The sequence below is a fragment of the Heterodontus francisci genome, chromosome 4 (assembly GCF_036365525.1).
Source record: "Heterodontus francisci isolate sHetFra1 chromosome 4, sHetFra1.hap1, whole genome shotgun sequence".
NCBI lineage: Eukaryota > Metazoa > Chordata > Chondrichthyes > Heterodontiformes > Heterodontidae > Heterodontus > Heterodontus francisci.
The window spans coordinates 72,508,023-72,524,249 of NC_090374.1; the positions used below are offsets into that span (position 1 = coordinate 72,508,023).

The 16,227-nt window shown below is 43.4% G+C and overlaps 1 protein-coding gene across 1 annotated transcript in view; it reads left to right on the forward strand.

Moving 5' to 3' along the window:
- LOC137368796 (uncharacterized) overlaps positions 1 to 15,989 on the forward strand; it is a 78,969-nt gene extending 62,980 nt beyond the window's left edge. Inside the window, exons 8-9 of the mRNA XM_068029002.1 lie at positions 8,047 to 8,538; positions 13,699 to 15,989. Of these exons, the coding sequence (XP_067885103.1) occupies positions 8,047 to 8,538; positions 13,699 to 14,058 (852 nt within the window). The 3' untranslated portion in view covers positions 14,059 to 15,989. The remainder of the gene's footprint in view (positions 1 to 8,046; positions 8,539 to 13,698) is intronic.
- The last annotated feature ends 238 nt before the right edge of the window (positions 15,990 to 16,227 follow it).

Consider the following 16,227-nt stretch of genomic DNA (forward strand, 5'->3'; position numbering starts at 1 on the left):
AAATTGGAGTGTTTGGGGCTAAGAGGGAGAGAGAGTATTTTCAATCTGAATCATTTCCCTGGAATACTACAGTTAAACAGTTCAGCTAAAGGGTTGGAAATTAATTTCACCCCATTCCTGGTCCCAAAATAGGCAATGTGCTCAGAGCACAAGTTAGAAACTGTAGGCCTGCTGCTTTTCTGAAATTGGACCTTGTACCTCATTAGCGTAATTGTGGCTGCAGATACAAATCGGGCATCCCAAGGCATCCATCCAGTAGCTGCCTTCAGGTCAATCTCGGAGGAGAGGAAGAGAACAGAGCGAGGCGAGTGCTGGTGGACAGTGGTGCTCCAGGTCAAAATCCTGGAACCCCCTACCTAACGGCATTATGGGAGCACCTTTACTGCATGGTTCAAGAAGGGGGTCCACTGCTACCTTTTGAATGGCAACTAGGGATGGGCAATCGGTGCTGACCTTTTCTCAATAACACCTACATCCCAAGAATAAATTAAACAAAAAGAATGCTACTCCTTCTGACTCCACGTGAAGCTAAGTTAGAAAGAAGAAACTTAACATTGTTGTTGGCCTTTTCAGGACCATTCATTGAGCTCCAGCAAGAACAGAAAAATCTCAGTGGAGTTGCCTGATGCAAGTTCTGTTCAGCGCTGACCAATTTTAGTGAGGGGTCCTTGAACAGATAATGGGCCCCTCATTAGTATATGCAAGGGGCTGTGAACACCTGTTTGAGGTAGCCGCTATTGATGCCTGATATCATTTGAGCCAAAATAGCGGATCATTGCCTCAAAAATTGGATCTATTCACACCAATTTTGCAACCAGAGAAAAGGCAAAATGAGATGCAGTTTCTCCTGAAAAGTGTCTCAACTGACCTACTGTGTGAAAACTTTAATTTGACTATCAAAATATGAATATCTTTGCAAATAGAGACATTTTAAGTAAATGTTTTCAAGTTTTTTCAGAGAAAGGCATTTCAGATTAATATTTCACAAATACCTTGGTCTAACCCATGCTTGGTCTCTTAGTTGTCAGCTGTGGCTCTGTTGTTAGCACTGTAGTCTCTCAGTTCGAAGGTTATGGATTCAAGTCCCACTCCAGGGACTTGAGCACAAAATATTGGCTGACTCTTTCAATGGACTGTTTGAGGTGTTGTCATTCTAATAAAGGTCCATCTACCTTCTCAGGTAGATATAAATGATCCCATGGCACTATTCCAAAGAACAGCAGGGGAGTTTTCTCTCTGTTTGTGCCATATTCATCCTTCAAACAAATTATCTGGTTATTATCACATTGCTGTTTGTGAGATCTTTTGTGCACAAATTGACTACTGTGTTTCCTACTTTATAACAGTGACTATACTTCAAAAGTACTTCATTGGCTGTAAAGCATTTTGGGACATCCTGAGGTTGTGAAAAGTGCTATGTAAATTTGAGTTTTTTTCTTTCTCACCCAAAACTGTGCTCCCCATATCCTAACTCACACCATGGCCGGAATTTTACCGTAATCGCTGGCTCCGGCACGGGTGGAACTCAAACAGATGCGGCCTCTGTTCCCGCGCTGCGTCTCCTATCCACCGGCATCACACGTGGGGCAGCAGTGGCGCAGTGGTTAGCACCGCAGCCTCACAGCTCCAGCGACCCGGGTTCAAATCTGGGTACTGCCTGTGTGGAGTTTGTAAGTTCTCCCTGTGTCTGCGTGGGTTTCCTCCGGGTGCTCCGGTTTCCTCCCACTTGCCAAAGACTTGCAGGTTGATAGGTTAATTGGCCATTATAAATTGCCCCTAGTATAGGTAGGTGGTAGGGAAATATAGGGACAGGAGGGGATGTGGTAGGAATATAGGATTAGTGTAGGATTAGTATAAATGGGTGGTTGATGGTCGGCACAGACTCGGTGGGCCGAAGGGCCTGTTTCAGTGCTGTATCTGTACAAAAAAAGTCGTAACTGAGACCTGAATCGGCTCGTGCGGGCGGGAAGATATACATCATTGGGGGTGGAGCCACATCTGGGAATGTCTGACGTAAACCCTTGAAAAATGTTTACCTCAACGAAATTGACCAGATACTCATTCATTGTTTAAAAATCTGCAGTAGTAGTTGTGGTTCACTGAGAGGCTACAGTTCTGTTAGGGCAGAAGGAGTTAGAGATTTAAACACAGGTGGAGGAAGTCATGGAGGGGAGAAGCACTCGCTCAGCCCCTGTTTTTCAGATGCTTCACTACAGGTCCTCCTTCAGGCGGTTGAGGAGAGGCGTGATATCCTCTTCAACCCATATGGTAGAAGGCGACCGTCGACAGTGACAAAGAGGGCCTGGCTGGAGGTCGCGGAGGAGGTCAGCAGCCCTGGCGTCGTTCGGCACACATGGATACAGTGCCGCAAGCGCCTCAATGACCTGCTTTGCACTGCCCGTGTAAGGGGCAATCCTCATTCATCTAATCGTTATTTTATCAAGGGAGGGTGTATTTGTATTCATGATGCAATGTGGAACCCCTGTGTGATCATTGCCTGGCTGCCTCCTTGCATTGGGATGCAAAATGGGCATATGTGAGATGAATATTAAGGAGGGATTGATGAGGGCACGCTCAGCAATGGCACAGCAGTTAAAAGCCACATCAACCTATTTGGGTGATTGCGTGAAATGCGCACACAAATGTTTGACCGAATTTTTTTCTTTCATTAGGAAAAGAGGGCACTCAACGCCCGAGAGGGGTCCCGGACAGGTGGTGGCGTGGCCTGTCCAGCATTCCTCAGTAGAATGGAGGAGGATGCATTGATGATAGCAGGGGAGGAAGGAGGACGAGCCGTAGCAGATGACGAGGCCGGTGGACATGGTCATGACAGTGAGTGATCCAGAAAGTGGTGTATTAGTGCATTTCGGGGGGGAGGAGCAGGGTGGGGGAGCGTTGATGGGCTAATGTTATTATGAGTTACTAATGAACATAATTAGTCCTTCAAAAGTCCCATCACACTGATGTGACCATAATGGATTCAAATACATGTTTTCCACTCTGGCTTTCTGATCAAACTGATCAATATGATTTTCCCAGCAGGTGACCGACTGCATGGAACAGGAAGCGTCTCAGTTGTACCACCATCCACCTCTGAGGTTGAGGAGGGCGCCTCAGAGGGTGCACTGTCACATCCTCGCGACGCACCAAGCACCAGCACAGATACAGCCACCTCGGTTTGGATTTGTGTGTCCGTGGAATCGATTTCACATCCAGGTGTCAGCACAGCACAGGTGCCAGGCCAGCCACCGGAGGCAGAATCGGCCGATGCCTCACACAGTCAGAGGAGTGTGGGAGGCCAGGCCAGTGCAGAGCAGCAAGCTGATGACATGCCTTTGAGAACATCCATTCGGCGGGAGATGTCACAGGTGCAGCAAGCCGTCCTTGAAAATCTGGCGGAGCTGCCTGAGACAATGTGCGCAACTAATCACACTCTGGCTACATCCATCCAGAGTATGAGTTCTGCTCACTCTCTGGCAATTGAACATCTGACTTCCTCCATTGACAGATTGGCGGCTGCAGTGGAGGGGCCAGTTCTGGATGCACTTCGTGACGTCAGATCGATTGTGGCCTCCTTGGACCAGAGCACCAGAGAGCAGAAGCTGATGCGCTGGCGCCAGGTCGAGGCCGCTCATCCCTCTCATGTCACCATTGAGGATCGTCCGAGCCTCACGAGTGCACAGGTGCAGCAGATCGCATATGGGAGCTCCTCTCAGGGTGCCTCTGATGCATCCTCCAGCTCCTTGCTCCCTCTGCCAGGGGCATGTGATCAGCGAAATCCCAGGGTGTTACAGGGTACTCATGAGATTTCTCAGGAGAACCCTGAGATGCCGGGGCCCTCATGGCCATGAGCAAGCAGAGGACGTCCGCCAAAGTCATCACAAGCAGGGCAGCAAACAGTTCAGCCAGCTGCCTCTGGTGTGTCTGGTGTCGAGGGATCATGCACCTGAAAGAGCACTCGGAAAAGATTTAAGAAATCACTTTAACGTCACTATTGGTTCACAGGGTGAATTGAAAGGTTTTTTATTTGAATGTGTTATAAAATATTGTAATAAATTGGGTTCTCTGAGATTTTGTCATGACTTTCCTGAAGTCAATTCCAACATCGTTGCTCAACAAAAGTAGTTCAACATGTGAGGTCTCACACCTGAGTGGCGTTCCTCATGATGTGAAGGATTGCATCGTCGCGTTCTCTCTCCCCGTGAAGGTGAGTGAATTTGCCCTTTCAGAGCCTCACAATTAGTCTTGTCATACAGTAATCCCAATTGTGCGAAAATTTACAGACTCTCAATGGAAACGTCTGCCTCTTAAAGACACCCTTGTCTATCGAGCACTTAGATCCAAATTAAATTCAGTTTCCTCTCCATGACCATCAAGTCAGTGGTGTCCAGCTTCATCATCAGAAACATCATCGTCATCTGATGACACATCGCGCTGACATTGATCCTCCTCCAGTGCCTCTCCATTTTCAGTCGCCAGGTTATGCAAGACACAGCAGACAACAATTATTCTTGAAACCCTTGAAGGTGCGTACTGCAGTGCTGCACCTGAGCGGTCAAGACACCTGAACCTCATCTTAAGCAGGCCTATAGTTTGTTCGATGGTCACTGTGGTGGCCGCATGGTTCTCATTGTATCGTTCCTCCGCATGACCCCTTGGATTCCTCACTGGTGTCATGAGCCATGTCTTCAGAGGATAACCCCCTGTCGCCAAGTATCCATCCCTCCATTCTGTCTGGAGGCCTGAAAAGTGCAGGAACGTGGGAGTTTCGGAGAATGAAGGCATCATGAGAACTCCCAGGGTAACGTGCACACACCTGCATGATTCTCTAATGATGATCACAGACGAGCTGACCGTTCATTGAATGGTATCCCTTGCGGTTAATCAATGCGTCCAACTGACCTGCTGGGGCTCTGAAGGCCACATGAGTACAGTCGATCACGGCCTGTTCCATTGGAAACCCAGATGTAGCGCTGAAGCCTCTGGCTCTCTCAGCCTCACAAGTGTTGTCCGCCTTGAACGTGATGAATTGGTTAGCATGTTGGAACAATGCATCAGTCACAACCTTGATGCAGTGGTGCGCTGCTGCTTGTGAGACTCCGCACAAGTCTGCTGCTGAGGCTTGGAATGAGCCAGACGCATAGAAGTTAAGAGATATTGTAACCTTTAGAGCGACCGGCATTGGATGGCCACCGATACAGTTTGAGGAAACATCCACTGCCAACATCTCGCAAAGAGATGTGACAGTCTCCCGTGACAGCCGCAGTCTTCTTCTGCACTGGCGATCTGACAGCTGCAGGGAGCTCAGACGCGGCCGGTATGCCCCTCCTGGTGGGTAGGCACGTATCCTGACGTGTTCGCTAACGGGCGACTCTGCCACCTGCTCTCCCTCCCACATCACGATGGTATACTGGGTCAGCTTGTTGCACGTTCCCCTGCCCATTTGTCCTTCTGTCCCTCATAAGGGCAAGGTCCTCCTCATCTGATGATCCACCTCCACATTGAACAATTCCCATTGCTGTACTACTCATCAGATGCTCTGACCACAGGTATTAGCTTCCAGCAGTTAGGACTGGCTCACGAGATCCCCTTCCTTTCACCACATAAATCAAAGTTGATGGGTCCCCATCAGCAGTGCAGAACACTCAGATGAATCATTTAGCACTAGTTGCAAGTCACACACCTTGTCAGGAAATACAAATAGCATTAGAATTATTTCAGAGTAAAACTGAAAATTGTACTTCCAACTCCGTCCTGAATCAATGCCTGCCGCCCTTATGTACCTGCCGGATGGCCGACTCGCCCCACGAGCCGATTTACGGACGTTAAGTCAGACCTCAGACGTAAAATTGTAGTTAATTGCTTTGTAAACGACCTCAATTACCTTTCAATTACTTGTATTTGGGCGGCGAGCACAGACTCGCTCACGCCCGACTTCCGGCGTTGGTAAAATGACGTCTGCGCATAATGACACCGGGGACACGGCCCGACGTCATCGCGCTTCATTTTACCATCCGGACGCCTTCAAAGAGACAAGTTTAATGCCGGTAAAATTCTGGCCCATGTCCCATTCTACCAAAATCTCTGTGCTTACTGACCTACATTGACTCCCAGTCTGGAAAAGCATTGATTTAAAATTCTTATCCTTGTTTTCAAATCCCTCTGTGGCCTCTCCCCTTCCTATCTCTATAACTTCCTCCAGCTCTCCCACCCTCTGAGACCTCTGCACTCCTCTAATTCTGGTCTCTTGCACATCCCCAATTTTAATCATTCCACCATTGATAGACATGCCTTCAGCTGCCAAAGCCATAAGCTCTGGAATTCTCTCCCTAAGCCTCTCTACCTCTTTCTTCTCCTTTGAGACATTTCTTCAAACGTACTTCACCTGTCCCAATATCAGGCCTCTACGTCAAATTTTGTTTAATACTTCTCCTATGAAGTGTCTTGTGACGTTTTTCTATGTTAAAGCTGCTATATAATTGCAAGTTGTTGTTTTCTCATTGAAAAAAAAATGCACAAAAAGCCCCTTGGTACATATGCATACTCATTTTCTTTATCCTGCTGTAAGTTCCTTGGCACAATGGTAGGTCACAAGTTGTAAGCACACAACAAAGATAAATATTTAAACTAAGCTAGCGTATGTCGGGGGAGTATCCAACTTCTGTCATTTGAATCAGGTAGGGATGCAGACGTTGTTGGCCAGTTTGCACTTCTTGTCTCTGATGGGCTAAGTATTCACTGTTTCTTCAGGAGTTTGCATCAAATTCTTGGCACTGTAGATCTCACCATGCATTTACTTTCCCTTGCAATGCAGAATTCTGCACATGTTTCTGACAATTTACAAAAACACACATAGGCATCATCCAGATTACATCTTTTATTCCTTATCCCAAACATCTGAATATTGGGCTCATTAAGCTAAAATTGAAGCCAGCCCCACAAGAACTAAAACTGTCACCATGAACCAGCTAGCCAAGCTTCTCAAAGATCTCCTGAGAGAATTGGCATTAATCTAATCCAAATGTTATAATAACTCACAGCAAGTCACAAATGTTTCTTCACGACGGACCCAGAATACTGCAGGAGATCTTGTAGGAAAGTCTAAAAAAATGTTCACTGTTATTTTCCATTGATAGTTATTTGGAGCTGTTTTTCAATTAACTAAAAAAAAGCTGTATTTTTATCTCCTGCAACTCAAAATAGTTCTTACAGTAGTTATTAACAAAATTTGAGATCATCAATGAGATCTTCAAATTTTTCAGCCAAGAAGAGTGAATGCCCTTTGGGTGATATGTAAACCAAGGTTCCATCTACCTGCTTTCATGGTCATAAAAATCCCATGACGCTATTTGAAGACAAGCAGAATTCTCCCTGTCAAAACATTGATCCGTCAACCAACACCACACAAAAGAGATTATATAGTCATTCATACATTCATTGATTGCCTATGGGGTCTGTCTGTGTACAAATTGACTGTCACATTTTCCAATTTAACAAAATTGATTGCAAAGTTATAAATTTGGGGACAAACTAAATCAAATCTGAGTCAAAATATTTATTAATAACAAGTACAGTACAGGCTAAAAAATGCAAAACTAATGTGCTACAGTGCCACCACTAAACAAAGGGTGTAATTACAGCATGACAGGTTTACATACCCAGTTTTCATTATAAATGAAATAGGAATATATAATAGAAAAAAATTGACAGATGGATGGTAAAAACGTGGCAAGACGAAGTAAGTTTTGTGGACAGGAAGTGTGTACAGATTAAAAAATTTTGACATAGGTGTTTGGAATAACTAATTATGAAAAAAAGCTGCTTGGCCCACATTTCCAGAATTGACCTTGTAAATCTAATAACACGTTCTAACTAAATTGTCAGTAAGAGTGGATAAAGGCAGTGGTGCTGGTTTACATGCTAGAAAACTCAAAATAACCTCCTTGTCAGAGCGAGGAGTTCATTAAGGGCCATCCATCATAGGAAACAAAAACTTTCATTACTTGTACGAATTAGGTTTCACAGTCAGTGTGTTGAAATTTTCAGATTAGAGCAACAGAACTGAAAACCACAGAAGAATACCTGGAAAATTCCCAGTTTTTGCAGTCAGCCATTCAACCTGGGCAAGACGATTCATGCCAGTATGTATCCTTGACACAGTGTCCTAACTGCATGGATGAACCTGAAAAGAACGATATTTGCATGAACTTGAGCATTCAATCTTCTCATCATTTAAGAGGTGCTGGAAAATTCCAGTTACCAGTTGGTGTTGTGGATGAGAAAGTAAAACAGAAAGAGAAGCACTGCTCATTCCCAGCACAACACAAATCCAAAGTGGCCTATTTGCCCAGAAGAAAGCAGTTGCAGAGAAATCAAAGCTTTACTTCACTACAATCACTTACAGCCATGGAAGGGAGTACACAGATTGGAGAGAGAAACAAGGGAAGCCTGCCTGTTGTAGGACTCACTCAACATGTCTTGCAGAAGTTTCGCTCCCCCAACGACTCTTCCAACTTATGGTCACAATGCAAAACTGAGGTAAGTGACACTGAAGAGGATTAATACAGCAAACAATGCAAACGAATTTCCTACGGCTTCTCCCGCTCTGCAGCTGTAACTGTGACAGAGGCCAGGTTTACTTACATAAACCATGGTTTCTGCCAAAAGTATGGCAGCACAGTGGGAGAAACCCCAGACAAAATTGACCCCCAAATTGTGCTCTGAGCAATTGTTCTTGTACACTGCATTTACTGAGTTTTTAAAAGTGCACAAAATTTGAGCACCACAAAGAACAAAGAACAGTACAGCACAGGAACAGGCCATTCGGCCCTCCAAGCCTGTGCCGATCTTGATGCCTGTCTAAATTGAAACCTTCTGCACTTCTGGGGACCGTATCCCTCTATTCCCATCCTATTCATGTATTTGTCAAGATGCCTCTTAAACATCGCTATCGTACCTGCTCCCACCACCTCCCCCGGCAGCAAGTTCCAGGCACTCACCACCATCTGTGTAAAGAACTTGCCTCGCACATCCCCTCTAAACTTTGCCCCTCGCACCTTAAACCTATTTGCCCGAGTAACTGACTCTTCCACCCTGGGAAAAAGCTTCTGACTATCCACTCTGTCCATGCCACTCATAACTTTGTTAACCTCGATCATGGCTCTCCTCCACCTCCGTCGTTCCAGTGAAAACAATCCGGGTTTATCCAACCTCTCCTCATAGCTAATGCCCTCCAGACCAGGCAACATCCTGGTAAACCTCTTCTGTACCCTGTCCAAAGCCTCCATGTCCTTCTGGTAGTGTGGCGACCAGAATTGCACGCAATATTCTAAGTGTGGCCTAACTAAGGTTCTGTACAGCTGCAGCATGACTTGCCAATTTTTATATTTTATGCCCTGACCGATGAAGGCAAGCATGCCGTATGCCTTCTTGACTACCTTATCCCCACCTGCGTTGCCACTTTCAGTGACCTGTGGACCTGTACGCCCAGATCTCTCTGCCTGTCAATACTCCTAAGGGTTCTGCCATTTACTGTATACCTCCCACCTGTATTCGGTCTTCCAAAATGCATTAGCTCACATTTGTCCGGATTAAACTCCATCTGCCATTTCTTCGCCCAAGTCTCCAACCAATCTATATCCTGCTGTATCCTCTGACAATCCTCATCATTATCCGCAACTCCACCAACCTTTGTGTCGTCCGCAAACTTACTAATCAGACCAGCTACATTTTCCTCCAAATCATTTATATATAATACAAGCAAAGGTCCCAGCACTGATCCCTGCAGAACACCACTAGTCACAGCCCTCCATTCAGAAAAGCACCCTTCCACTGCTACCCTCTGTCTTCTATGACCAAACCAGTTCTGTATCCATCTTGCCAGCTCACCTCTGATCCCGTGTGACTTCACCTTTTGTACCAGTCTGCCAGGAGGGACCTTGTCAAAGGCTTTACTGGAGTCCATTTAGACAACATCCACTGCCCTTCCTTCATCAACCATCTTCGTCACTTCCTCAAAAAACTCAATCAAGTTAGTGAGACACGACCTCCCCTTCACAAAACCATGCTGCCTCTCGCTAATAAGTTCATTTGTTTCCAAATGGGAGTAAATCCTGTCCCGAAGAATCCTCTCTAATAATTTCCCTACCATTGACGTAAGGCTCACCGGCCTATAATTTCCTGGATTATCCTTGCTACCCTTCTTAAACAAAGGAATAACATTGGCTATTCTCCAGTCCTCTGGGACCTCACCTGTAGCCAATGAGGATACAAAGATTTCTGTCAAGGCCCCAGCAATTTCTTCCCTTGCCTCCCTCAGTATTCTGGGGTAAATCCCATCAGGCCCTGGGGACATCTACCTTAATGCTTTGCAAGACGCCCAACACCTCCTCCTTTTTGATAACGACATGACCCAGACTATCTACACTCCCTTCCCTAGACTAATCATCCACCAAGTCCTTCTCTTTGGTGAATACTGATGCAAAGTACTCAATTAGTACCTCACCCATTTCCTCTGGCTCCACACATAGATTTCCTTCTCTGTCCTTGAGTGGGCCAACCCTTTCCCTGGTTACCCTCTTGTTCTTTATATACATATAAAAAGCCTTGGGACTCTCCTTAATCCTGTTTGCCATTGACTTTTCATGACCCCTCTTAGCCCTCCTGACTCCTTGCTTAAGTTCCTTCCTACTTTCTTTATATTCCTCAAGGGCTTCGGCTGTTCCCAGCCTTCTAGCCCTTACGAATGCTTCCTTTTTCTTTTTGACTCGGCTCACAATATCCCTCGTTATCCAAGGTTCCCGAAACTTGACAAACCTATCCTTATTCCTCACAGGAATATGCTGGTCCTGGATTCTAATCAACTGACTCCCAGAAGTCAGATGTTGATTTACCCTCAAACAGCTGCCCCCAATCTAAATTCTCCAGTTCCTGCCTGATATTGTTATAATTAGCCTTCCCCCAATTTAGCACCTTCACCCGAGGACTACTCTTACCCTTATCCACAAGTACCTTAAAACTTACGGAATTATGGTCACTGTTCCCGAAATGCTCCCCAACTGAGACTTCGACCACTTGGCCGGGTTCACTCCCCAATACCAGGTCCAGTACGGCCCCTTCCCTAGTTGGACTATCTACATATTGTTTCAAGAAGCTCTCCTGGATGCTCCTTACAAATTCTGCCCCATCCAAGCCCCTAGTGAGTCCCAGTCAATATAAGGGAAGTAAAAATCACCCACCACTACAACCCTGTTACTTTTACATCTTTCGAAAATCTGTCGACATATCTGCTCCTCTACCTCCCGCTGGCTGTTGGGAGGCCTGTAGTAAACCCCCAACATCGTGACTGCACCCTTCCTATTCCTGAGCTCCACCCATATTGCCTCAAATGAAATTTGAGCCTCAAAAATCCATGGGCTGAATTCCGGCAGTTATGCCAGGAGCGTGGCCCCATTGTCCTCCAGCACTGACCCTAGTCAGGGTAGCATCTAACTTACATGGGTCCTGTGGCCGCCCATGTCACTGTGTGTGTCCCTCCCCAGAGCCCACCCATCACATGCAATTTTTAATTTTCCAATTGGTGTAAGGACTTTGGGGGTGAAATCGGTCTATGCCCAATGGAAAAGAAAATTGGGAGGTGTGTAAAGCAGGTAGTCAGTTTGCTGTGAGCTTGCTTTGCATTCCTGCCGTAGACCAATTTCACCCTCTTTGTTTTCTTTCCATGCTTCAGTGAGCACATATGTAATCTTCCATGGTCAGGAGGGCAGGACAATCCAGCCTACCAATGCCCCCATTAACATGTCTCCTTATTTGAGTCCCACCCATGGATATTCTCTTGATTACTGCAGGCAGGGTTAACTTCCTAGTATCAAATTTAAATATGAAGAGCCTGGAATTTCTTGAGTGATCCAGCAATAGCTGAATAGCTTAGATACAGTTCTGAAAATATTTCAAAACTCTGCAAAATTCTTTGAGTTAATGAAGTTTGCGTCTTGTCCATCTTTTAAAATTTATTTCTGTTTCTTTTGTTCCTTTTGATTTTCCCCAGGCTGCCCTGTTATAAACAAAATAGGGTAACAGGCAAATGGCTCCTATTCCTCTCCCAATGCTACAAAGTACATAAAAACAGCCGGGGTGATTTTCTTCCTCTAAGTGGGAATCACATCATCACTTCTCATTGCTTATCCCTAACAGCAAAGTTGAGATCGAGAACTCACCTAATGGGACCCAAGCGCACAGAGTCATATCTGCCAGTCCATGAAACCACACTCTATAGCAATAAACATCATTTTTTAAGAAGAGTTTGTGCTCTGAAGTCAATGCATTTGGTCCACACTATGTTCAAATAAAGCAATTCTAGTCATTTTGAAATTTTACATTCTTTTTGACATTATACGTCAAGCAGATCCTTGAGATGTGTCACATATAATATCGAATTTTGAATAGCAAGAATCAAGCATTTTTAAAAAAATTTTACATAAACCAAACCAAACGTAAATCTCTGATGAATGTGCCGGTGTCATAGACAAAAAATTATCCTGGCTATGGAGTGGGATTTACAGACACATGGAACTTTATACTTTAGCTATTGCAATTCTTATTAACTGTCCCAAAACTATTGCTTCAATTGTTTCCTGCAACTTTGGTTCAGTTTATATCTATATTTGCTTTTAAGTGCAGCCGTCTTGTTCTGCCCTAGACCTATGGCTTCCAATCTGTGACTATAAAGATGGGAAACAGGTTACAGGCAGTTCAGTACATGTGACCTTCGTTCTCGTCCTGTCACACAATATTTAAAGAGCTGAAAAAGGAGCCCCTGAATTACTCTATTTGTTACATCATAAATGATTGTGTAACCCTTTTGTGAAAGGCAGCAGTGTCTACTTTTAAATGTGAATGGGTGAAAACAACACAAAATACACCTGTTCCATAGAAGTGGAAATTGTAATATTAGTATAAAACTCAAAACAGTTGTTTGAAACTTTACCTCCCATATTTGCTAAAATTAAAAATATGCAATTCTGTCAACTCATTCAGCACATCACACAAATATTTAAAGCCTGTGCAACACTGAAACCCTGGAATTCTAGAAAAATGTAAAATATTCTAGCTTTAATTTACACTACAAAATAAACACATTTATAGTCAATGGGTGAAAAATCTAGCCCTCTATGTGGAGTGAATTAAAGCCTAAAATTTAATGTCTGACGGTGATGTAGTGATTTATGATATCAGCTAAATTGGCTCAATTAGCTCATAGCTAAGATCAAAACCAAGGCTGCAACCATAGGATATGATGGCCAGCAAAAAAGAATCCTGAAACTAAAGTGAAAATTAACTTATTCAATCACCATAAACCAATGGCTCTAATTATAAACGAACAGATTCACAGGATATAATCCTCAAACCATTATTTTTTTTTAAAATCCCATGATAAAAAAACTTATTCAGCCGCTGTAAGCCAGTGGTCTTGATTATATCATTGCAGCTCACTGCATGGTGTCCATTACTCTGTAGTGGTAGTTTTACAAGAGTGTGCTGCCAGCAGGAAGTCTTGCCTGCCAGCAACACATACTGGAAATTCATGACCGGCTTTCTGTTAACTGCAATGCAAACAAGTGTTTTTGTTTAGGTCAAAACCTGTTGGCATTTAAAACAAAATAGTAAACTGATACATTGTCACCTTTTTTTGTCGTCTAGAGATATGGTAAAGAAATATTCTGTCCCAAAAGTACTTCAAATGGATCTCTGCCCATCTTTTCTGGTAGTACACTTCACACAAAGGCTGGTGGAGCTTTCCTATATGCAAGATCTAAATCTGGAGTGCAACCTATAAGTGTGCAAAAAGGAAGACCTGGGACAACCCCTCACCTCTCACCTTTGGCCTGTGACTCTGGCACCCAATTCATTTTGAACTTGAAATCAACAGAAAGGATAGCTAGCCGCCCGGTGTGCAAACAACCCATTTATTCTTCAGGAACAGCATGGAAAGATGTATCTAGGTCACCTGACCCTGTGTTGTCACAGAAACATCTGAACCCTAATTCATCTTGCAATTAAACTCTGAACCAGCACATGAATAACCTTTGACTTTGTGAATGCTGAATTTCAACCTCATTGAAATATGTTGCCTCTTTCATCTTTTATAAGCTTTGGATCACCAAGATCTCAATTAGTTAAAAAAAATGGAAATTTATGTTTTGTGCATCTTTACAGTTTTAGATCTCAGCCACCCTCTGATGATTAGAAAATGCTCGCAACCACAAATTTATGATACAATTACTTTTAATTATTGACAGTGGCAGTCTTTTTCAAACAAGCCTTCATTTCATATTGTTGATGGATACATAAAAAAACATTTTCTTTAAACATTTAGCATTGTCTCTTCTGAACTAGATTGCTCTTAGTAAATTAGAAGCTGTACACAGACATTCAAATAATTGGGGTATCACAAGCGTGATCAGTAAACAGCATTATATATGTTTAGAAATACAAAATACCGTCTGTAATCACATTTTGGAACCTCTAGCATAAAGAGGCTGGCGTCAAAGATAGAATTTTAATAGAACTTCAGCAATGCAGATTGGAGTCGGCCTTTATTTGCAGAAATCTCTCACCTGGTGCCTTTGTAGTGCCTGCAATACATTGAGGCTGAAACAACTGATCTTTGGACCTTTTGCAGACAAGGAACTGTGGCACAGTTGAAAACAATGGAGATTCCTGAAATTCTAAGGAGTTACAGGGATAAAAATAAATTCTTCTTTTGTATTGATTTCTCAATGCGTAACAAAAGTAAAATATACAGTAATCTTGGATAAAGATTATTGTACATTGTGTGTTGTAAATAGCAAATTCCTGCATTCTTAGTTTGCCATCTAGATAGGTTAAAAATGACCATTTTAAACTAGATAATTAAATATTATGCAAACTTCAATAAGTCTGGTGTGCCATGATTGATGTGATTACATCTATGTGCCTTGTTAAATGAAAACCCAGACGGTGTGTTCGTGAGCCATTACCCATCATGCACGGTTTAACAACAACTAGTGCAAGAGGTTCACACTGAGACAATCTTAAACAAAAATGAGTAAAGACGAGAAATAACCAAACATGAAAACATTCTGAACCTGGGTTTTCTTCTTTAGCAAAGAAATAATTATTTGAAATTAATATGAATTGTATCTTTAAAAATGTATATTTTGAGCAAATCAAGGCCTTAATTATAATTTTTCTTGCTATAAATTGTTCTTCAGTGTACAACAATTGTGAAGAATTACAACATGGTCTGATTATTGTGAGATGAAACAAACCTGTTTTGTAATTCACTTTGCAGATGTCTAGTTAGTCAATCAAGTGATCTGTAATCACAAACCCTGTCAGAAAATGAATGAATAATGGGCTGTGATAAAATGGTGGGATTTTCTGGTGTGCTTGTTCCATGTGGTGAATGCCATCTGTAATTGTCAGGTCCTGTTGGCTTTGTTCTTTATTTGAGTAGGAGAGTCAAACCATGTACGGTTCCCTCATCTGCCCACAAAGGGGACAGGAGATGTTGGAAAGAGGCTTGAGTTAAGCAGAGAAAAGGCTCACAAAAGGGATGGGGAAGTTTTTGAACCAATATTAAGGAATAAATTCAATCTTCAGTAATCTGGCAAAGCAGATTGCCCACCTGTTGCAGAATCCACCTTATTTTTAGATGGGCACTATAACACAGGTGATCCATGCCACCACATTACTGTCCATGCACTGAAGATGAAGATTTACCGCAAATGTTTTAATACTGCTACTATTATCACTAAACCTTTGTTTAAAAGTGTGAGTAATATGTAGAATGGTCCAGCAGCTCAAGCTGTTGAAGGTACAGCACCGAGTAAAGCTTGCCTATTTGAATCACAGAACGATTTATCACTTGTGTTTGTTGAGCTCCACTGATTATATTTCACTAGCCTGGCACTGCTTAGATGGAGTCTAGTTCTGAAACAGATTTACCCCAAAGATTCATGATTGGTTGGTGGGGTGGTGGTGGGTGGGTGGCGAGAGCACCTTGACATGAAGACTGAGATGTGCCCATTGTGGACCTTCACCATTTACCTGGCAGATAACCAAGATTTAATTCAAGATGCATGATATTGCTGGGCAGTTGATCAAATATGCATTATTACTCTTTGTTGCATGGCAGTAGTTTATGTATACCCCTACTAAACTGCCAACTCCATCAAGTGTCACATG